The sequence below is a fragment of the Acomys russatus genome, chromosome 19 (assembly GCF_903995435.1).
Source record: "Acomys russatus chromosome 19, mAcoRus1.1, whole genome shotgun sequence".
Taxonomy (NCBI): Eukaryota; Metazoa; Chordata; class Mammalia; order Rodentia; family Muridae; genus Acomys; species Acomys russatus.
Genome location: NC_067155.1, coordinates 42764083 through 42787989, shown reverse-complemented (window position 1 = coordinate 42787989; position 23907 = coordinate 42764083). Strand labels below are relative to the sequence as shown.

At 48.3% G+C, this 23907-nt stretch overlaps 1 protein-coding gene across 1 annotated transcript in view; it reads left to right on the top strand.

Moving 5' to 3' along the window:
- Gtf2ird2b (GTF2I repeat domain containing 2B) overlaps positions 1-23907 on the top strand; it is a 35139-nt gene that overhangs the window by 4022 nt on the left and 7210 nt on the right. Inside the window, exons 2-11 of the mRNA XM_051161351.1 lie at positions 1705-1805; positions 2019-2157; positions 3914-4033; positions 6887-7070; positions 7647-7675; positions 13083-13137; positions 13744-13787; positions 16137-16214; positions 18427-18483; positions 19860-19922. Of these exons, the coding sequence (XP_051017308.1) occupies positions 1710-1805; positions 2019-2157; positions 3914-4033; positions 6887-7070; positions 7647-7675; positions 13083-13137; positions 13744-13787; positions 16137-16214; positions 18427-18483; positions 19860-19922 (865 nt within the window). The 5' untranslated portion in view covers positions 1705-1709. The remainder of the gene's footprint in view (positions 1-1704; positions 1806-2018; positions 2158-3913; positions 4034-6886; positions 7071-7646; positions 7676-13082; positions 13138-13743; positions 13788-16136; positions 16215-18426; positions 18484-19859; positions 19923-23907) is intronic.

Sequence of the window (23907 nt, the reverse complement as noted above, 5' to 3'; positions counted from 1 at the left end):
CCAGAACTGTGAGCTACAGCACCAGACTTATGTTTTGTATTTTATTTATTTATTTATTTATTTTTGTTTTTTGTTTGTTTTTCGAGACAGGGTTTCTCTGTGTAGCCTTGGCTGTCCTAGACTCGATTTGTAGTCCAGGCTGGCCTCCAACTCACAGCGATCTGCCTGCCTCTGCCTCCCGAGTGCTGGGATTAAAGGCATGAGCCACCACGCCCGGCTTATGTTTTGTATTTTAGACAGATTTATTTTTATGTATCCATTCATTCATCCATCCATCTACCTACCTACCTATCTGTGTGTTTATTTGTTTTTGTTTTTGTTTTTGTTTGAGACAGGGTTTCTCTGTGTATCCTTGGCTGTCCTGGACTCACTTTGTATACCAGGCTGGCCTCGAACTCACAGCGATCCACCTGCCTCTGCCCTCCAAGTACTGGGATTAAAAGTGTGCGCTACCACGCCTACTTTATTTTAGTTTTTCAAGTCAGGATTTCTCTGTGTAGCCGTGGCTGTCTGGAAACTCACTCAATAGACCAAGCTGGCCTTGAACTCACAGAGATCACTTGCCTCTGCCTCCTGAGTGCTGGGGTTACAGGAGTGCACCACCACAGCCCCGTGTCATCACACCCAGTTTTAGCTAGAGAGTTGGTAGAGACAGAGGGCTGGAAGGGCTTTGTTCAAGCTCCAAAAATTTTATCTAGTGGTCATAAAGATAGTAGGCCAGATACAGAGGTTACAATAAGCAGCCATTAAAAGGCAGTAAAGATAAAGCAAAGGAATGTGGCTTCTCTCATCTGTCCACTCTCATTTCTACATGATCAGAGACCATAAAATAACGTGCCAGCTCCTGGCTGAACGTGCAGTACCTTCGGCCAGCTGCAGTTCACATGGATTCTTTCTTGGTGTCCCTCATAAACATGGGGCCCTTGCATTGCGAGAAGGCATCCAGAGGCAGGCACAGTTTAGTGGGTTAGTGGTGCTTAAACTGTGAGTCACACCCATTTGGGGGTCACTTATCAGCTGTCCTGCATACCAGGTACTTACGTTACAATTCATAACAGTAGCAAAATGACAGTTACAGAGTGCAATAAGATAGTTTTATGGTCGGGGCTCACCAAAGCATAAGGAACGGTATTAGAGGGGTGCAGCATCAGGCTGGTTGAGAACCCTGGGCTGGACTGAAGGGCGGAGATGTGCTCCAATACAGATTTATTTTGTAGCCAGACTCGGTGCCTCACACCTTTGATCCAGCTCTTGGGAGGCAGAGGCAGGTGGATCTCTGTGAGTTCGAGGCCAGCCTGGCCTACAAAGGGAGTACAGGACAGCCAAGGCTAACACAGAGAGACTCTGTCTCAAAAAAAAAAAAAAAAAAAAGAAGTATCGCTCTTCTGTGTAGACCCCCCTGGCCTGCCACGATGGGACCAACCTCAACCATGCAATGCTCCCACCATGTACCTTGCTTCCCTGCTGTGGGAGCAGCAGGTTAGGTAGGCTCTGGGTATCATCCGAGGACTATGTCATGCCTTCAGTGTCCTCAGGGTATCTCACCCCCCAAAGCTTCTGGCATCTCCATCCTGCACCAGCCTGGGCATCCTACCTAGCCTTAAACCATAATGAGCCATTGCTTCACACCCACAGAGCTGTAGTCACGTGATCACAAGAACACCGAGGGTTCCCGACACTCTCTTCCTTGTTTCTCCTATACAGGAGCAATGGCCCAGGTAGCAGTGTCCACCCTGCCCATTGGAGACGAGCCCTCAGACAGCAGGATGGTGATGACGTTCCTCCTGTCAGCTCTGGAGTCCATGGTGAGACACTGTGGTTCTGCCAGTGCCTCAGATCGTTGTTGAACTGAAGGATGGTGATGCGCGTCAGTACGCTCCTTTTGTACACACCCCCCTCCGTCAGTATGAGGGTATCCTTCAGTGCAGGCATGATGGTACACACCGGTAAACCCCAGCAGTTGGGGAGGTAGAGAAAAGAGGGGGCCCGAGTAAGGGCTGTTTGCATTTCTGTTTCAGTGTAAAGAGCTGGCCAAGTCCAAGGCTGAGGTGGCCTGCATCGCCGTGTACGAGACAGAGGTGTACGTGGTGGGGACGGAGCGAGGCTGTGCCTTCGTCAACGCCAGACAGGACTTTCAGAAAGACTTTGCACAACACTGTAGGTGGCCAGCATTGTACAGTGTCATCCCTGGTGCTGTCTGTCTGTCCCTTTGGTTGGTTGGGCTTTTTAATATAGGGGATTAAGTTTAGGGCCTCACACATTGCTAGGTAAATAATCCACCATTGAACTGTAGCGCTACTTTTATCCTCATATTTCTTTTTTTTTTCCCCTCCGAGACAGAGTTTCTATGTGTGGCCTTGGCTGTCCTGGAACTCACTCTGTAGACCAGGCTGGCCTCGAACTCACAGAGATTTGCCTGCCTCTGCCTCCCAAGTGTTGGTATTAAAGGTGTGCGCCGCCACCACACCTGGCTTGACTCTAGTTTCTTGAGGTAGTGTAGGATTTTGTTGTTGATTTGAAGATTACCTCCTTGTCATTGTTTGGAGAATGTAGTCTGAGTTGTCCTTGTGGTGACCTTCCTCCCTCAGACCCCCAAGCCCTGGGGTCACTAGTGAGCACTCGCCCTCCTCCCTCAGACCCCCAAGCTCTGGGGTCACTAGTGAGTGCTCACCCTCCTCCCTCAGACTCCCAAGCCCTGGGGTCACTAGTGAGTGCTCACCCTCCTCCCTCAGACCCCCAAGCCCTGGGGTCACTAGTGAGCGCTCACCCTCCTCCCTCAGACCCCCAAGCCCTGGGGTCACTAGTGAGTGCTCACCCTTCTCCTTCAGACCCCCAAGCCCTGGGGTCACTAGTGAGCGCTCACCCTCCTCCCTCAGACTCCCAAGCCCTGGGGTCACTAGTGAGCGCTCACCCTCCTCCCTCAGACCCCCAAGCCCTGGGGTCATTAGTGAGCGCTCACCCTCCTCCCTCAGACCCCCAAGCCCTGGGGTCACTAGTGAGCGCTCACTCTGGCACATGGGGAGCAGTAGCTCTATTTTGGGGGTGATCACCACACTCCATCCTATTTATCACATCACCTGCTCTTCTGTCAGGGCTGGAGAGATGGTCAATGGGGGAGGGCTTGCTGCGCCTACAGGGGACCCACATTTGGCTCCTAGCACCCACATCTAGTAGTTAAGAACCACTGGTAAGCCGGGCGTGGTGGCGCACGCCTTTAATCCCAGCACTCGGGAGGCAGAGGCAGGCGGATTGCTGTGAGTTCGAGGCCAGCCTGGTCTACAAAGGGAGTCCAGGATGGCCAAGGATACACAGAGAAACCCTGCCTCGAAAAACCAAAAAAAAAAAAAAAAAAAAAAAAAAAAAGAACCACTGGTAACTCTAGCACCAAGGGATCTGTTGCTCCTTTCCGGCCTCCAAGGGCATTTACACACATGTGGCATACAGACACACACGTACACATAAAAATGAATGCTTTTAAAAAAGACAAATCTTTTTATTTACTTATTTATTTTATGTATATGAGTGCCCTATCTGCATGTTAGAAGAGGGCATCAGATCCCATTATAAATGGTTGTGAGCCACCATGTGGTTGCTGAAAATTGAACTCAGGACCTCTGGAAGAGCACACAGTGCTCTTAACTGCTGAGCCATCTCTCCAGCCCTCAAAATCTTAAAAGAAAACAACTCTATTCTTGTGAGGTGGGAATACAGCTTCGTTGGTAGAGTGATCACCTGGCATGTGTGAAGCCCAGGCCTCCATCCTTAGAAGAACAAATGAAAACACCCTCTTTCTGTAAAAGGGTCATTTTATGATTGTTCCCTTCTTTCTTCCTTTTCCTTTTAATACCAGAAATACAGATGGGAGGAAACAGAACAAATGCTTGCCCTGACCCGTGCTCCTCCTGTGTTGCAGGCCAACAGGAAGGGCTGACTGAAGAGAAACCCGTGTGTCCGGAAAATGGGACCCAGATCTGCCCCGGAGAAGCCCAGCTGCTCAGGAAAGCAGTGGACGACCATTTCTGCTTTTGTTATCGTAAGTCTCTGTGGGGCATGGGCGGCCCATCTGTGTGTGTGTGTGTGTGTGTGTCTGTCTGTCTGTCTGTCTCTCTCTGTGTGATGTGATGTGTGGTTGTGAGTGTGTAGTATACGTGATATGCTGTGTGGGGTGTGTGCGTGTGTGTGTTTCTGCTTCTGTGTGTGATGTGATGTGTGGTTGTGGGTGTGTGTATGTGACTGTGTGAGTGTGCGTGTGCATTGTGTGATGTGTGTGAATGAGGTGCCTACATGTCATACAGTCATGGAGGTCCCAGAACACCTTGCAAGAAGTTGGTTTTCTCCTTCAACTGTGGGTTCAGATCAATTGAATGCGGTCACCATGGTTGCACAGGAGGCACTTTTACCCACTGAACCATCTCTCTGGCCCCCGGAGTATTCTAAATAGCCATATAGGAGTTGGGTGATTCTATCAGCTTGATGTCTTAGGATTCTATGAACTCATTTATTTATTAATTCATATGTTTATTTTACAGGTCTGGGGAGGGAACCCAGAGTTTCATGAATGCTAGGCAGGTGCTCTACCACTGAGTCACACCCCAGCCCCTCACTGGGGGATTCTAGGCAGGTGCTCTACCACTGAGCCACACCCCAGCCCCTCACTGGGGGATTCTAGGCAGGTGCTCTACCACTGAGCCACACCCCAGCCCCTCACTGGGGGATTCTAGGCAAGTGCTCTACCACTGAGCCACACCCCAGCCCCTCACTGGGGATGATTGTACTTCCATCCCCAACATCACACATACACATACACAACACCTCTAAGCCATCAGATAGCTATGTAGCAGAAAGGGAAGTGTAATGAGTACAAATCTGAACAAAGTACAATGACACACATATAGGAAAGTGTCACAAGAAAGCTAGTTATGATGGAGCACACTGTGATTCTAGCACTGGGGACCTGAGGCTGGAGGATCACTGCAAGTTGGATACCAGCCTAGAGCTCAGACCACCGTGGGCTCCCTTGCTCAAAGACAAAAGGGAAAGAACTAGGGAGCTGGCTTAGTGGTAAGAGTACTTGTACAAGCATGAGGATCTGAACTCCAATCCCCAGCACAAAATGCACTGACCTTTAGCAGCAGCCGAAGTTTTACAACTTTGGTTGGGAGTCCTATAGATGTTTTAGGATAGACAGGAAAAGGTACTTTATGCCTTTTGAAAAAATTTTATGTGCATGTGTGTTTTGCCTACATGCATGTCTATATACATGTGTACCTGGTGCTTAAAGAGATCAGAAGAGGATGTTAGATTTTTCTGGAGTTGAAATTACACATAGTTGTGAACTGCCATGTGGGTGCTGGAAATTGAACCCAGGTCCTCAGGAGAAGCAACCAGTGCTCTTAACCACTGAGCCATCTCTTCAGCCCCTCCCCCACCTTTTGTTTTAGAAATAAGAAAAGGGTTTACTTTGGCCTGTTCTTTAAAAATAATTTACTTTATTATTTTTTTTTCAAAACAGTGTTTCTCTGTGTAGCCTTAGCTGTCCTGGATTCACTTTGTAGACCAGGCTGGCATTGAACTCACAGAGATCAGTATGCCTCTGCCTCCTGAGTGCTGGGATTAAAAGCTTGTGACACCACACCCGGCTTAAATTATTTTATATACATTGCTGTGAGTGTGTCAGATCCCCTAGAACTGAAGTTATAGACAGTTGTGAGCTCTCATGTGGGTGCTGGGAATTGAACCCATGTCCTCTGCTCTTTACTGCTGAGTCGTCTCTCCAGCCCCCACACCCTGTTGTTTTGTTTTGTTTTCTTTTCAAGACAAGGTTTCTCTGTGTAGCCTTGGCTGACCTGGACTCACTTTTGTAGACCAGGCTGTCCTCGAACTCACAGCGATCTGCCTGCCTCTGCCTCCTGTGTGCTGGGACACCCTGTTGTTTTAAAGGCGTATTAATCAGGAATCTCTAAAGAGAAACAGACTGATAGAATGATCATACACACACACACACACACACACACACACACACACACACACACACACACACACACTCATTTTAATATATTGCCATAGTTTGGGTTTCTATTACTGTGCTGAAACACCATGACCAAAAAGCAAGTTGGGGAGAAAAGGGTTTATATTGCTTACACTTCCATATATATATATATGATGAATACACATACTATATACATGTATATATACATATATGTATATATATGACTTATTAGAGTGGCTTACAGGCTATGGTCCAGCTAACTGTCTCCTGACTGAAAGATGAAGGATCTGGTAGTTGTTCAGTCCACAGGGTGGATGTCTTAGCTAGTCTTCAGTCTGTATTGGAATCCCAAAGAAGTAGGTTCTAACATCAGTGAAGGCATACCCCAGCAGCAGGATCGATGAGCTTGCTAGCAAGAGTGAGAGCAAACAGGCAAAATTCAAAAGCTTCCTTCTTTCATGTCCTTTTATGTGGGTGGCCACCTGAAGGTATGGCTCAGATTTAGGGGAGGATCTTCGGTCCCCAAATTATCTAGATTTAGGATGGGTCATCTCACCTCAAAGGATCCAGTCAAAAAAAAATCCTTCATAGGTGTGCCCACCTCCTTGGGTTTTAGTTGATTCCTGATGTTGTCAAGTTTACAACCAAGTTTAGCCATCACAGGAGAGACAGAGTCCATTATGGCAGGGACAACATGGCTACAGGCAGGGAACAGGTGGCAGTGGGAGCAGGAAGCTGGCTCACCGCATTACAGCCGCACTCAGGAAACAGAGAGAGCATTTGTGCTCTTAGTGTATGTATATTCCAGCCACGTGCCCTGTGTCTGTTGCACTAGGTGAAGCTGACAGGTGTGAACTTCTGCGAGGATCATTTACCATCGCTCGTCTCCTCTTCCAGGTAAAGCATTGGGGACAACAGCCATGGTCCCTGTGCCCTATGAGCACATGCTTCAGGACGAGGCCGCTGTGGTGGTTCAGGGCCTTCCAGAAGGCCTGACCTTCCAGCACCCTGACAATTACAGTCTTGCCACCCTGAAGTGGATTCTGGAGAACAAAGCAGGGATCTCATTCGTCATAAAGAGGTAATCTCAGCCGGGCAGTGGTGGCACACGCCTTTAATTCCAGCACTCGGGAGGCAGAGGCAGCCAGATCACTGTAAGTTCAAAGCCAGACTGGTCTGCAAAGTTAGTCCAGGACAGCCAAGGCTACACAGAGAAACCTTGTCTTGAAAAAACAAAAAAGCAAAACAAAACAAAAAACCAAACCAAAACAAAAAAAGAGGTAATCTGCTCCCTGGCTTCTAAGTTCATGTAGTGATAAGCTGCCTTGAGCCAACTGTGGTGGCACAGACCTGCAATCCCTATACTGGGAGACAAAGGCAGGAGAATCACTGAAAGTCTGAGGCAAGCCTACGTTACAGTGAACTCAAGGACAGCCTGGGATAAGTACCAAAACCCTGTCTCAAAAAAAAAAAAAAAAAAAAAAAAAATTGTGGTCTGGGGCCACAGCTGAGATGGCTGAGTCATTGAGCACTCACCTGGCATGCACCAAGGCCTGGGTTCTAGGCTCAGCACTGCAGCAAAATAGAGTGGACTGTTCACTGTGTATGACTGCTCTGCTTGTGTTCATGTTGGGTAATGGTGTTGGTTTTCTTGCAGACCTTTCCTAGGTGCAGAGAGCCAGCTGGGTAAGTAGCGGCTGCTGATCCTCGGTGGCTGCCCAGAACGGCCGAACCCATTCTACTATTTTACCACAGTGATGAGGCAACCTGAGCTGGGGGTAGGGTGGCAGCTTGGTAGTAGATCTCTTTCCTGTAGGGTTGCCCAGGGAGGGGCTGAGGGTGTGTGGTTCAGTAGTATAGCACCTGCCTAGAGTCCCCCAGTGAGGGGCTGGGGGTGTGGCTCAGTGGTAGAGCACCTGCCTAGAATCCCCCAGTGAGGGGCTGGGGTGTGGCTCAGTGGTAGAGCACCTGCCTAGAATCCCCCAGTGAGGGGCTGGGGGTGTGGCTCAGTGGTAGAGCACCTGTCTAGAATCCCCCAGTGAGGGACTGGGGTGTGGCTCACTGGTAGAGCACCTGCCTAGAATCCCCCAGTGAGGGGCTGGGGTGTGGCTCAGTGGTAGAGCACCTGCCTAGAATCCCCCAGTGAGGGGCTGGGGGTATGCCTTCATGGGAGAATGCTTGTCTAACACGCATGAGACCCTGAGTTCTCTCATCAACACTATAAAAAAGAGAGAGACAGAACACCATGGCGTTATGACACTAATGGACTAGGCAGATGTCCCACACAGGGAGAGACAGCAGCCCAGACTATAGTGACAGCTACCTGGTCTTCCAGAGGGGTGTGGACAACCAACTGCTGGTCTGTAAGTACAGCTCTGGAATGGCCAGGGGGTGTTGGCTTTGAGGGCTCTAGGATTCATTCCTGTGCCTCTGAAAGTCAGGTCAAGGAGAAGGAATAATTCTGTTTAGCACAGAGCCAAGGAAAACGATGTTACTCTTAGGATGTCAGGGTCATCCCTGAGGTCGGCATGGGGCTAGAATAGCTTAGGGGGAGCTCTACAGTGACATGGCCCTCAAAATAAGCAGGAACTCGGTGGGGTGGTGGCCTGCTGTTAAGTGTCCCAGCACTGAGCCGGGCATTGTGTGCACACCTTTAATCCCAGCACTTGGGAGGCAGAGACAGGTGGATCTCTGTGAGTTCGAGGCCAGCCTGGTCTGCAAAGCGAGTCCAGGACAGCCAAGGCTATGCAGAGAAACTCTGTCTTGAAAAAAACAAAATACAAACAAACAAACAAACAAAGAGTCCCAGCACTGGGGTGCTGAGGCAAGAGGTTCATGAGGTTCTCTTCAAAGAGACAAAAGCTTAAGATGCAGGGTCTTACCAGTTTGGTTCTCTTGAGATAACAAAGCTGAGTGGCAGAGTGCCCACAGACTTGTGGGAACCCACATGTCCCCTGTCCCCTTGCTTCACAGCAGTGAGGGTACCCCCTTTCCCCCACTTCCAAATATCTCTGCCAAAAGCATTTAAAAATCTACCTGTATATGGCTGGGCATAATATCAAGTGTCTTCCATCTCAGCACTCGGAAGTCAGAGGCAGGAGTATCTCTGAGTTCAAAGCCAGGCTGGTCCATCTAGTGAACCCTAGACTAGCCAGAGCTACATTGTAAGAGCCTGTATTTAAAAAAGAAAGAAAAGGGGGCTGGAGAGATGGCTTAGTGGTCAAGAGTACTTTCCGCTTTTCCAGAGGTCCTGAGTTCAGTTCCTGACAACCACGTGGTGGCTCACAATCATCTATACCTTCTAGTGACTTCTGGTGTGCAGGCGTACATGAAGATAAAGCACTCATATACATAAAATAAAAAAATAAAACATTTTTTTAAGAAGGAAGGAAAGAAAGAAAGAAAGAAAGAACGAAAGAAAGAAAGAAAGAAAGAATCCACCCACATTACTTTCTTAAATTATTGCTTTGGAAATGTAACAGGAGCTCCATGTCCCCACTGGTTTACAGAGCATGATGTCTAAAGGGAGTGTCATGGTAGACAGTCCAGGTAGAGGAAGGAGGTCCAGGGGTAGGGACTGTGTGCCTCCCATTGTGTATACCTAGATCAACATGGGCCCCTCCAGGCCTCCTGTTTGGGGTGGTCTTCATGAGGTCCTTATCCTCTTTCTCCTGTTAAGAGTTGGAGTCCAGTGTGGTGGCATACACTGTCATCTTCACATTGGAGAGACTGAGGCAGGAGGATTCGGAGTTCAAGATCAGCCTGGGAGACACAGCAAAACCCTATCTCCAAAAAATCCAATGAATGCTGGGTGGTGGTGTCACACACTTTTAATCCCAGCAGTCAGGATGCAGAGGCAGGCAGATCTCTGTGAGTTTGAGGCCAGCCTGGTCTACAAAGCAAGCCCAGGGAAGCCAAGGCTACACAGAGAAACACTTTCTCAAAAACAAACAAACAAACAAAAAACCACAACCCAACCTCTCAAAAAAACAAACAAAAATGCAAAAGAAGACTGGAGAGATGCTCCAGCAGTTAATAACCCATGCAGAAGACCAGGGCTCAGTTCCCAGCACCCACACAGCGGCTCACATCTGCCTGCTGTTCCAGCTCATGGGCTCCATGCCTGCTTCTGGATTTCAAGGGCACCAGGCATGAATGAGACAAACATACATTCAGGCACTGGCCCCTGCACATAAAAAGTAAAAATAAATAAGCCTTTTAAAAGAAGATGTAGCCGGGCGTGGTGGCGCATGCCTTTAATCCCAGCACTCAGGAGGCAGAGGCAGGCAGATCACTGTGAGTTCGAGACCAGCCTGGTCTACAAAGTGAGTCCAGGATGGCCAAGGCTACACAGAGAAACCCTGTCTCGAAAAAAAAAAAAAAACCCAAAAAAATAAATAAATAAAAGAAGATGTATTTATTTTACTTATTGCATATGAGTGCTTTATCTGCAGAAGAGGGCATCAGATAACATTATAGATGTTTGTGAGCCACCATGTGCTTGCTGGGAATTGAACTCATGACCTCTGGAAGAGCAGGTGGCACCCTTAACCACTGAGCCATCTCTCCAGTCCCTAAATAAGACTTTAAAAAAAAAAAAAGATTTATTTATTTATTAAGTATACTATGTTCTGCCTGCATGCCAGGAGAGGGCACCAGATCTTACTATAGATGGTTGTGAGCCACCATGTGGTTGCTGGGATTTGAACTCAGGACCTTTGGAAGAGCAAGCAGTGCTCTTAACCACTAAACCATCTCTCCAGCCCTAAATAAGCCTTTTTTAAAAATCCAAATAAAAGGCTCTAGTTTGATGGTTGGATGACAAGTGCCCAGGTGACTGTCATCCCAGAATAGTTCCATTTTCTTTCTTTCTTTTTTGTTTTTTGTTTTTTTTTTTTTTTTTTGGATTTTCGAGACAGGGTTTCTCTGTGTAGCCTTGGCCATCCTGGACTCACTTTGTAGACCAGGCTGGCCTCGAACTCACAGCGATCCTCCTGCCTCTGCCTCCCGAGTGCTGGGATCAAAGGCGTGCGCCACCACGCCCGGCTTGTTTTTTGTTTTTTTAAGACAGGGTCTCTCTGTGTAGTTTTGGCTGTCCCGGACTCGCTTTGTAGACCAGGCTGGCCTTGAACTCACAGAGATCCGCCTGCCTCTGCCTCCCTAGTGCTGGGATTAAAGACACCACCACCGCCTGGCTTTTTTTTTTTTTTTTTTTTTTTAAGATTTATTCATTATTATGTATACAGTGCTCTGCTTGCATGTACTCCTGCAAGCCAGAAGAGGGCGCCGGATCACACTACAGATGGTTATGAGCCACCATGTGATTGCTGGGAATCGCACTCAGGACCTTTGGAAGAGCAGGCGGCGCTCTTAACCACTGAGCCATCTCTTCAGCCCCCTGGCTTTTTTTTCTTTTAAGATTTATTTTATTTATTATTTATACATTATTCTGCCCACATATGTGCCTGCATACCAGAAGGGGGCACCATATCTCATTTTCGATGGTTGTGAGCCACCATGTGGTTGCTGGGAACTGAACTCAGGACCTTTGGAAGAACAGGCAGTGCTCTTAACCTCTGAGCCATCTCTCAAGCCCCTAATTCCTATTTTCCTACCAAAGAACAGTCACACACAGCAGCTGGCATACAGTGCTTCCATGGCGACACCGTTCTGCTGTTCCTCAGCCTGTGTGGGGTGTCAGCCCTGGAGCTCCACGTGAGAACTCCTAAGGTCCTGACATCAGACACTTCTATACTGTGGCAGAGCATTTCCCAGTGAGGCCTATGCTCATTCTAGGTCCTTAATCTAATGGAGCCCGCGTAGAATGCCCAGTAACAGGGAAGGATGGTAAATGTTAGCCTGGCTTGCGTGATGGCCAAGGGCTGTCATCCCAATGCTGGGGAGGCTGAGGCAGGAGAATAACAGGTTTGAGGCCTGCCTGGGCTGCAGAATGAGTTCCAGGCCAGCCTATGCTACATGACGATAACTCATTGCAGACAAACAAAAAAAGGGCTGAGGAAACGGACCTCAGTGGTAGAGCACTTGCCTAGCGTGCAAAGGGTCCTGTCCTGGACTTGATCCTCAGCACCAAAAATAAAACAGAAAAATAAAAATTAGAAAAGCAAGAAGTCATAATCCAAGTAAAGAAAGAAGTTTTAAAAGCAAGAAGGAGCCCAGCGGTGGTGGCGTATGCCTTTAATCCCAGCACTTAAGAGGCAGAGACTGGTGCATCTCTCTGAGTTTGAGGCCAGCCTGGTGTATTGAGCAAGTTCCAGAACAGCCAGAGCTACACAGAGAAACCTCTGTGTCAAAAAGGAAGAAAAAGGGCGGGTGTGGTGGCGCACGCCTTTAATCCCAGCACTTGGGAGGCAGAGGCAGGCGGATCGCTGTGAGTTCGAGGCCAGCCTGGTCTACAAAGTGAGTCCAGGATGGCCAAGGCTACACAGAGAAACCCTGTCTCGAAAAACCGAAAAAAAAAAAAAAAAAGGAAGAAAAAGAAAAAACAAGAAGGAGAAAAGAAATTCCTGCACTTTGGAGGTGAAGGTAGGAAGATCAAGAGTTCAGGGTTATCCTCAGCTATCCAGGATATTTCAGGACAGCCTGGCCTACCTATCATAAGAAACAAAAACCCAAAGGTAATGTATTGTTCAGGAAACAGTGATAACACAAAAAAAGTCTGCATGTCGGGGACATTGGTTTGTTTGTTTGTTTCTGAAGTCTCCTCGGCCTGTGCTGGGGCCCTGGGGGGTGGGAACCCCTGGATGTGGAGGGCCCTCTGCTCACTAACCCTCAGGTGTCTGTGAAGAAGCAGGCAGGCTAGTGTAGTGCCCGCTCCGGTGACCTGGCTGGGGAGTGGCCAGGCTGGGGTCCATACCTACACTCGTGGCACTGTCTGCCCACTTCCAGCATAGCTCACCAGCTGCTATGATAAGCAGGGCTGTTTTTGCGTGGCCTCCTCCTCAGGTAGCATCCTGGGATGGCCTTGAGGTTAGAATTCTTCCTTCTGTTGGCTTTCCAAGGATGTGGCCTTGAATGTGAGTCCTGTTCCATGCTGCTGAGAGAGAGTGATGTGTACCTTTCTGTTCTTACACAGGTGGCCTTGGGATGGTGACAGATGCCGAGAGGCCAGCACTAGCACCAAATGACAGGTAAAAAAAAAAAAAAGTAATAAATAAAGGCATAGACTACATCATAAACCAGGAATAGTGAGGGACAGAGACAGAAGGCAAGAGGATCTGGAGTTCAAGGTCATCCTTGGTTACATAGTTTGAGGACAGCCACATGACACCTTGTGTGAAAAAAGGGTGGGGGGGAGTGTAAGTGGCTGATAAGGGTTACAGAAATGGCTTAGCATTTAAAACTGACTGCTGCTCTTCTAGAGGACTCCATTTTGGTTCCCAGCACCCATATCAGGCAGTTTAAGTTACAGGTATCTGACATGCACTCTAACCTCCATAGGCATGGTATACATACCTACATGCAGACAAACACTCGAACACATAAAACAAACAAACAAAAATCCTGACCTACCTACCTATCTATCTATCTACCTGTCTTTTTATGGATTTTGGTTTTTTGAGACAGGGTTTCTCCAAGTACTCCTAGCTCTCCTGGAACTCATTCTGTAGACCAAGCTGGCCTTGAATTTACAGAGGTCCATTTGCCTCTGCCTCATAAATGCTGGGATTAAAGGCATGGGCCACCACACCCAATTCTACCCTAATTGTTTGACCTGGGTTCCCTTTTCCTTGCAGCTATGGGCCCGTGAGTGTGAAAACTGAACCCATGGAAGATTCTGGTAGGTGCACTGATGCTTGACAATCAAATGTTTAGCAGGTTATCATTTGAATGACAATTTTTTAATTTACTTTTATAAAAATGACTACTAAACCGGGCGTGGTGGCGCACGCCTTTAATCCCAGCATTCGGGAGGCAGAGGCAGGTGGATCGCTGTGAGTTCGAGGCCAGCCTGGTCTACAAAGTGAGTCCAGGATGGCCAAGGCTACACAGAGAAACCCTGTCTCGAAAAACAAAAAAAAAAAAAAAAAAATGACTACTAAGTATTTAACTATAGCCTGATGGGTGGTGGTGGTGGCACACGCCTTTAACCCCAGCACTTGGGAGACAAGGGGCAGGTGGATCTCAGAGTTCAAGGCCAACCTGGTCTACAAAGTGACTTCCAGGACAGTCAGGGCTGCACAGAGAAACCCTAACCAGGACCATAGTTATAGACTAGTAGGTAAGTACTGCTTATCTGAAATGTTTGGCCCTGGCCAGTGAGATGGCTCAGCAGGTAAAGACCTGCTTTGCCTAATGACCTGAGTTCGGGCCCCAGTTTCCACATCCTGTAAGAAGAAAACCAGCCCCCACAAGCTGCCCTCCACCCACTGCACTCCATGGCATGTGTGGATGTGGCATGTAGGTGTGTGGATGTGGCATGTAGGTGTGTGGATGTGGCATGTAGGTGTGTGGATGTGGCATGTAGGTGTGTGGATGTGGCATGTAGGTGTGTGGATGTGGCATGTAGGTGTGTGGATGTGGCATGTAGGTGTGTGGATGTGGCATGTAGGTGTGTGGATGTGGCATGTAGGTGTGTGGATGTGGCATGTAGGTGTGTGGATGTGGCATGTAGGTGTGTGGATGTGGCATGTAGGTGTGTGGATGTGGCATGTAGGTGTGTGGATGTGGCATGTAGGTGTGTGGATGTGGCATGTAGGTGTGTGGATGTGGCATGTAGGTGTGTGGATGTGGCATGTGTAGATTTGGTATGTGTAGGTGCATGCATACACCACACACAGAAGAGCAAAAGCCGCTTAGAGCATCCCTGTTCTTCCAGGGGACCTGGGTTTGGTTCCCAACACCCACATGGTAGCTCACAACTGTCTATACCAGGAGTCTCGTGGGATCCGATGCCCTCTCCTGGTGTGTAGACATGTACATGCAGAAAAAAAAAAACACCCATCTAAATAAATAAATGGAGTTACGTGTGTGTTCCACCACATACAGCTTCGGTGTGTTTGCTGAGTGTGCATGTGCAGGTGTGCGCACCTCTGCTTGTACTGAAGCCAGAATAAGGCATTTGGTGACTTCCTCTGTCTCTCCAGCCACCCCTTGATGCAGTGTCTCTCCCTGAACCCAACACTCACATTTTCTGGAAGTCCGCAAGCCCCAGCAATCCTCCTGTCTCTATTGCATTTGGAGCTAGGATTACAGGTGTAATCCTCCTTGCTAGGGATGCCTGGCTTGTGGGTTCTGGGACCTGAATTCAGTCCTTATGACTGCATAATGTATGCTCTTAGCCACCTTCCCATATCTCCAGTTCCTATATAGCTTTGAAGTGTTGGTTGGTTTGGTTTGGTTTGGTTTTTCAAGACAGGGTTTCTCTGTGTAGCCCTGGCTGATCTTGGACTCCCTTTGTAAACCAGGCTGGCCTTGAACTCACAGCAGTCCACCTGCCTCTGCCTCCCTGAGTTACAATGGTATGCCACCATGACGAGCTAGAGTGTTTGTTTTTTAAATTCTCTGGCAAGCCAAAGACAGCTGAAATTGGGGAAGGACTCATCTCCAGAGTCAACCAGGAAAGAGTGGAAAGTGGAAAGCCATCATGTTAGGACTGAGATGCACACGTCACAACTCAGTTCCGCTCAGCTGTAACACTTGGCTCATCTCTTCCTCCTGGCTTTGTTTCTCTTGTCTCCAGGGCTATCACTAGAGTCTGTTTGGTCTTGCATGTTCCCCACGGGGCCAGTGTTAAACTCTTGTTCACCAGGGACATACTGGGAGGTGGTGGGACCGTTGAGATTCGGAAGCTACTTGGAAATCTTTGGGTCATTTAGGCTTGCCCCTCCTGCCTGGCCTCCAATTTACCCTTAGCCAAAGAGGATTTTAAGACTCAGTCCATGTGTATGAGGCTGGCCTTGAACTTGTAGAGATCTGCATGCCTCAGCCTCTGGAATGCTGGGACTAAAGGTGTGTGCCATCACATCCTGCTTCCAAAGAGGATCCCGAACTTGTGATTCTCCTGCTTCTGCCTCTGCCTCCCGAGTGCTGGGATGACAGGCTTGCAGCGCCATTCCCACCAAACCTCGTGTTCTTTTAGCTGGCTGTGCTCACCTGCCCCCAACTGTGACCCCGATTGTGCTCATAGGCACTTCACCAAAGGCAGCAGCCGTGTTAGTCAAGACGGAGTCAGAAGATCCTAATTACTACCAATGGAACATGCAAGGTAATGCTGTTGGTAACCGCCACCCATCTAAGAGCTGATACAGAAGAACAGGGGGCACAGGACGATGGCTCAGTGGGCAAGCATGAGGACCCGAGTTCCAGTCCCCAGAACCCATGCAAAAGAGCATGTCATGCGTGGATGCCTGTAACATCAGCACTGGGAGGCAGGCGGATAGGAGAATATCTGGGGCTTGCTGACCTAGCTCCTGTCTCAAGGGGATAAGGTGGAGAGTGATCAAGCAGGACATGGGCTATCCTCCCCAACCCCTACACAAGCACACACACCTGAACACACACACACACACACGTGACTATACTACACACCCCACAAAACAGATGGATGTGTGTTGACCTAGACTAGCAAGTTGCCTTCTGAATTATATGGTGAATGGGATTTACCTTAAATTCAAAGCGTGTTTGTGGGGCACACCTGTAGTCCCAGTGCTCAGAAGGTAAAGGCAGGAGAGTGTCAAGGTCATTCTTGATTATATAGCAAATTCAAGCCTGGGCTACATGAGACCCTCTCTCAAAAATTAAGAAAACCAGGCTGGCCAGGCACAGTGTCACATGGGGAGGCAGATGCAGGCAGATGTCTGTGAGTTGGAGGCCAGTCTGGTCTACAAAGCGAGTCCAGGACAGCCAGGGCTACACAGAGAAACTCTGGAAAAGAAAAGAAAATAAGAAAAAGAAAACCAGGCTAGAGAGATGGCTCGGTGGTTAAGAGCACTGGCTGCTCTTCCAGAGGTCCTGAGTTCAACTCCCAGCAACCACATGGTGGCTCACAACCATACTGCATAACTGTATGGACTACTGTAACTATAGTGCTATGGGATCTGATACCTTCTTCTAGTGTGCAAACATACATGCAGACAAAACTCCATTACATTAAACAAACGAATAAATAAGCGATTCCAGAAGATTGCCGTGGCCACAGCAGTAGGATTGCTGTAATGGAGCCCATATCCCTGTAACTAGCACTACTGTGGGTGGCTGAATGCGTCATCACCATGGAAACTAGTGAATAAGTGAAGGCATGAGAAACTCAAGAGGTAGATTTGCCTGTATGGTGTCTGCTCATTTCTCCCCTCTTCCTCAACTGTTTTCTATTTCTAAATTACAGTGATTTCAAAATAATTTTTTTTTTCTATAAAAACAACAAAAATAGAGGACTGGCAAGAAGATCAGTAGACAATATTCCTGCCACCAAGTTTGCTGACCCAAGTTCATCCCCGGCACCCACATGTTTGAAGGAGAGAATCAATCCATACAAACTAACCGCTGACCGCCACACAATCTCTGTGGCATTCAGGCTTGCTCCCACACATTTGCATATACACAATAGATAAATGAATGTAAAAAAAATTATTTTTTGTTTTTGGTTTTTAAGACACGGTTTCTCTTGGGCTGGAGAGATGGCTCAGTGGTTAAGAGTGCCGCCTGCTCTTCCAGCGGTCCTGAGTTCAATTCCCAGCAACCACATGGTGGCTCACAACCATCTATAATGTGATCTGATGCCCTCTCCTGCAGAAAAAGCACTCATATACAATAAATAAATTAATTAAAAGAAAAAAAAGACACGGTTTCTCTGTGTAGCTCTGGCTGTCCTGGAACTTGCTTTGTAGACCAGACTGGCCTTGAACTCAGAGATCTACCTGCCTGCCAAATGCTGGGATTAAGGCATGTGCCACCACCGCCCTGCTAACTTCTCTTTTTTATTTTATCTTGTTTTGTTTTATTGAGGCAAGGTCACATGTAGCCCAGGCTGGCCCCAAACTTACTATGTCCTACACCCCCATCCTCCTGTCTCCGCCTCCTGAGTGCTGGGATCTTAGGCGATGCCCTTCCCAGTTTTTTTATGTGGTGCTGAGGTTGGGCCCAGGACTTCCTGCATGCTAGGTGAGCACTCTTTATACTGAGCCACACCCCAGCCTTTGAAATATTTCCATTGCATTCAGTGGCTTCTTTGTTTTATTCTAAAGGTTTCATTACATTTTTATTTACTTATTGGTGGGGAAAGGAGGGAAGTGTGGTAGTGCTCAAGTGGAGATCAGAGGACAATTCCCCTCCATTCATAAGATGGATCCCAGGACTCTAACTCAGGTCATCAGACTTGGCCACAGCACCTTAACCTGCTGAGGCATCTGGACAGCCCCAGGGACTTCTGTATGAGTTGTGTTTCTCGCTGAGCTGTAGATTACTTTTTCTCCTTTCAGGAAGCCAGCATTCTTCCACCAGCAATGAAGTCATAGAAATGGAATTACCATCTGAAGGTTAGAAAATGAAGCCCCCCACCCCGCAAAACACATGGGAAATAAAGAAAGTGGCTTCTGGCATGCTGTCTTAGGAAACAGCATTAAGGGCTGTGGGCTCCTGGTTCCCGATCTGTAAGTGGGAAGCTCACACTGCTGCTGCCTGCCGGGGCCTTACCACAGTGGGTCTTTTTCTTTGCTTACAGAGTATCTAGGCAGTCCAGGTTGAGGCTTACCATGTAGCCACTGGCCTCAAACTTGGAGCAGCCCTCGCTGCCTTCGCATGTGGGAGGACGGTGTGGAAGCCCACATCTGGCCTTTGTTTTGTTTTGTTTTGTTTTGTTTTGTTTTGTTTTGAGATAGGGCCTCACTCTATAGCCTTGGCCAGCCTGGAACTCACTATTAGACCAGTCTGGCCTCAAATTCACAGAGCTCCGCCTGCCTCTGCTGGGATTAAAGGTGCGCGTGATCACACCCAGCCCTCCTTTGTTAGAAGACAGGCTTTGAACATACAGTTCAGGCTGGCATCACACTTGAAATCCTTCTTCCTCAGCTTCCTTAAAGCTGGGATTGGAATTTTAACAACTGAATCATCTCAGCCAGGCAGTGGTGGCGCACGCCTTTAATCCCAGCACTCCGGAGGCGAATCTGTATGAGTTCGAGGCCAGCCTGGTCTACAAAGCAAGTTCCAGGACAGCCAATGCTACACAGAGAAACCCTGTCTCAAAAACCAAACAAACAAACAAAATAAGACCCCCTCAAAACAAAATTAGTTCATTGTATGTTTTGTTTGTTTGGTTTTGGTTTTGTTTTTTCGAGACAGGGTTTCTCTGTGTAGCCTTGGCTGCCCTGGACTCGCTTTGTAGACCAGGCTGGCCTTGAACTCACAGGGATCTGCATGCCTCTGCTTCCCGAGTGCTGGGATTAAAGGTATGAACTGTGCACCACCACCACCTGGCTCATTGGGTGTTTAGTATGTGTAAAACATACATAAAATTTCAAGACTAGTGGCTGGAGAGATGGCTCAACAGTTACAAAACTTTGCTGCTCTTCCAGAGGACCTGAGTTCAGATCCCAGAACCAACACAGCTGCTTACAACTGTAACTCCAGTTCTAGGAGATCTGACATCTTATGACATACACACACACACACACACACACACACACACACAGTACACATACAAACATGTAAACACTCATATACATAAAAGAACCTTTTAAAAAATTCTAAAAGAAGTCCAGCCTGGTCTACAAAGTGAATTTTTGCCTCAAAACAAAACAAAACTCTGAGGTGAGAATAGATTTGGGTGGGTGATGGTTCGGGACAGGGACAGTAAAGTGTTGGAAACCTGAGATTACTTAATAATGGGTGTCATTTTAGTACTTTTCTTTTCAAGAGTCTACTACGTTGGTTTCTTCAGAGACAAATGAGGACTCTGAGGCTAATGTGAAAATGGAAGGTAAGGTGAAAACATTTATGATTGTCACATGGTCAGGGTGGCTTTGCTGTTTCTGAAATGGTTATTGTAGGGCAGCGATTGATGTCACCGTGCGTTCACATGCAGTAGTGTGTTGGGTGCTGTGGCATCAGTGTGTGTTCACATGCAGGAGTGTGTTGGGTGCTGTGGCATCAGTGTGTGTTCACATGCATGCATGTGTTGGGTGCTATGGTGGTTTGAATGAGTGTAGGTGTTCTTTTGGGGGTTACTTTATTGGGTTCTTATACTTGCCATACTTCCAACCCTTATTTCACCCTAATCCCTTCCAACTTCTCCCCACTCCCACCCCCCAGCCCCCCACATCACTGGGAAGAAGATAAAGAAGGTTAGTGGGGCAAGAGGGTGTAGAGCTCTTTAGATTCCTTCCTGCTGATTAGGGGCATCAGGTCCCTGGGGGGGGGGAGTCTAATCTTTGTCAGAGTATCCAGCAATCCAACAAACCAGCAATAACAAGCGCAGCAGCAGGAACCAGCAGCAGCAGCAGCAGGGGGAACAGCAGCTGCCACAGGTCTTCTCAGGGCTCTATCATTTAAACCCTCTCCAGAGTCCCCAAAATTAAACTATCTGCAGCTGACAAAAACCATGCTCCTCCTCCAGCACGAGACAATAATAATTAATAGCTGTGGACAAACTGAAGCCCCGCCCCCACCCCACACCTGGGATTAAAACAAAAACATAGTCACATAACATAACTGGGTTTTTCAAGACAGGGTTTCTCTGTGTAGCCCTGGCTGTCCTGGACTCACTTTGTAGACCAGGCTGGCCTCGAACTCACAGTGATCCGCCTGCCTTTGCCTCCCAGGTGCTGGGATTAAAGGCCTATACCACCACACCTGGCCATAACTGGCTTTTTTCTCTTTTTGGGGGGGGGGAGACAGGGTCTCTCTGTGTTTGCCTTGGCTGTCCTGCACTCACTTTGTAGACCAGGCTAGCCTCGAACTCACAGCAACCTGCCTGCCTTTGCCTCCCGAGTGCTGGAATTAAAGGCATGTGCCACCACACCTAGCCATAACTGGCTTTTTAAAGAAACCAATAGTCTCACTACAGATAAGAATGGCCCCCTAGGCTCATATGTTTAAACACTAGGTCCCTAAAGCCGGGCGTGGTGGCGCACGCCTTTAATCCCAGCACTTGGGAGGCAGAGGCAGGCGGATCACTGTGAGTTCGAGGCCAGCCTGGTCTACAAAGTGAGTCCAGGATGGCCAAGGCTACACAGAGAAACCCTGTCTCGAAAAACCAAAAAAAAAAAAAAAAAAAAAAAAAAAAAAAACACTAGGTCCCTAGTTGATGGAACTGTTTGGGAAGGATTAGGGGCTGTGGCCTTGGTGGAGGAGGTGTGCCACTGGGGGTGGGCTTTGAGGTTTCATTTCCAGTTAGCTCTCTCTGCCTCATGCTTGTGGATCAAGATGTGAGCTCTTAGCTGTTGCTCTCCCACCATGCCTGCCAGCCTGCTGCCATGCTTTCTGCCATGATGGTCATGGACTCTAGACCTCTGAAGTCATAAGCCAAATAAGCTTCTCCTTCTGTAAGATGCCTTGTCAATGATGTCTTATCACAGCAATCGAAAAGTAACTAAGACAGATGCCCATGCCACAGCACAGAGTCAGAGGACAACTCGATGAAGTCTCCTCTTCCCTCCATCTTTATGGGGTTTTTTTGTTTGTTTGTTTGGTTGGTTGGTTTTTTTGCCTTTTGGTTTTTGAGACAGGGTTTCTCTGTGTGTAGCCTTGGCTGTCCTGGACTTGCATTGTAGTTCAGACTGGCCTCGAACTCACAGGGGTCCAACTGCCTCTGCCTCCCGAATGCTGAAATTAAAGGTGTGCGCCACCATGCCCGGCTCCCTTCCATCTTTTTTTTTTTTTTTTTTTGTTTTTCGAGACAGGGTTTCTCTGTGTAGCCTTGGCCATCCTGGACTCACTTTGTAGACCAAGCTGGCCTCGAACTCACAGCGATCCGCCTGCCTCTGCCTCCCGAGTGCTGGGATTAAAGGTGTGCGCCACCATGCCCGGCTCCCTTTCATCTTTATGTGGGTTCTGAGGACCAAACTCAGGTCACCAGCTTTGCAGAAAAGTACCTTTACCGACTGCACCAACTCACTGGCCCTCAAATATAAATGATTAATAGTCTTCTCTTGAACTACAGTTAGAATTAATGTTTGAGGGTTTGGTTAGTGGGGGCCACTGTGTGGTGTCTTCATCTTCCATTTATGGAAAGCCAGTGAGCCCCCTGGAGCCCTTGTTCCTGATAGCTTTACCTTTATGACACGAATAAAAGATTTGATGATGGCAGTTGTCTCCTTAGCGGGCGAGCCTCAAGAATCAGTTACTTTTGAAGCTACTTCATTAAGCAGAAATGGGCTAGCCTGACCCTCACTCAGAAGGCCCTGTATAGGGTTGTGATGCACCACAACCCTGCGCATGTGGCTTTTCTGGGGCCTGTCTGTCTCCAAACCAGCTCTGATTGCTGAGCTGGAGCTCGAGAAAGAGGCACGGTTTTCTCAGTTAAAGGAAGCCTTCAGCAGTGAGGGTTGGAAAGCAGGCTTCCTGGGGCACCTCTACAAACTAAGAAAGCATGCTCTACAAGCTCAAAGAGCAGGGCGTGCAACGCGAGCAAACAGCCCTCCAAGTCAGGTGTGCTGAGAAGACACTGTGAGAGATCGGCTCCCGACTTGGAAATATCAGATTGCAAGGAAGGCGACTCAAGAGCCAAATAGAATGATATCAACTGCAGTTTCCTTTTTTCTGTAGTCGCGTGTACTTCCACAGGCGCAATGCTTTCAGCTCATTAAAATTGTTCATTTTGATGTAAATCAGTGCAAGGGGAGTGGTGGGAGTATCAAGTGAGGGTGAGATGACGCCCCCCTGTCCTTGATAGTTCTGCTAAGCTGCACAGTGCGGTCATTGCCGTCCCCCTGGCTTGTTCGCTGCCATCACAGCGCTACAACAAAATCCCTGACTAAAGGGACTACAGACCAGGTGGTGGCAGCGCACACCTGTAATCCCAATATTCGGGAAGCAGAGGCAGGCGGACCTCTGAGCTCAAGGCCAGCCTGGCCAACAGAGTGCATTCTGGGACAGCCAGGACCACACAGAGAAACCCTGTCTTGTCTTGTCTTTTCTTTTTTTTCTTTTTTCTTTTGTTTGTTTTTTTGTTTTTTGAGACAGAGTTTCTCTGTGTAGCCTTGACTGTCCTGGACTCACTTTGTAGACCAGGCTGGCCTTGAACTCACAGCGATCCACCTGCCTCTGCCTCCCAAATGCTGGGACTAAAGGCGTGCGCCACCCCCCACCCCCCACCCCCCGCTGAGAAGCCCTGTCTTAAATAAGACTAGGACAAAGGAACTGGAGACATGGCTCAGCAGTTAAGAGCTGCTCATGCTCCAGAGAACCTGAGTTTGGTTCCCAGCACCCATGACTTGGGGGCTCACGACTGCCTATAACTCCAGCTCCAGGGCATCCAGTATCCTCTTCCGGGCTCAGCTGTACTCCCATGCACAGATCCCAACATAGACACACATTCAACCACATAAATAAAAAGGTATTTTTCTAAGAAGATCAGCACCTTAAAGGAGGCAGTGTCCCTTGTGTCTCACAGTTTGAGGGGAGACAGCCTTTAAGGTATAGAACGCACAGGGTGAGGCGGCCGGCCCCATTGTATGTATACATAGTCAGGAAGCAGACAGATGCTGGTGCTCAGCTCACTCTCTTTTTTATTCTGTCTGGGTCCCCAGCACATAGGGTGGCGCCCCAACATCAGGATGAGACTTCCTGCCTCCGTTTAGCCTCTGGAAGCACCCTCACCTACATGTCTAGTCAAACTGACCTTCAAGGTCAGACATCCCTTCACCTCTCCACACTGCTGCTTCCTGTACTGGGCATGGGGGTGGGATGGGAGAGCATCTAATCTGCATTTCTCTTCAAGTAACACTTGGGTATTTTTCAGAGAC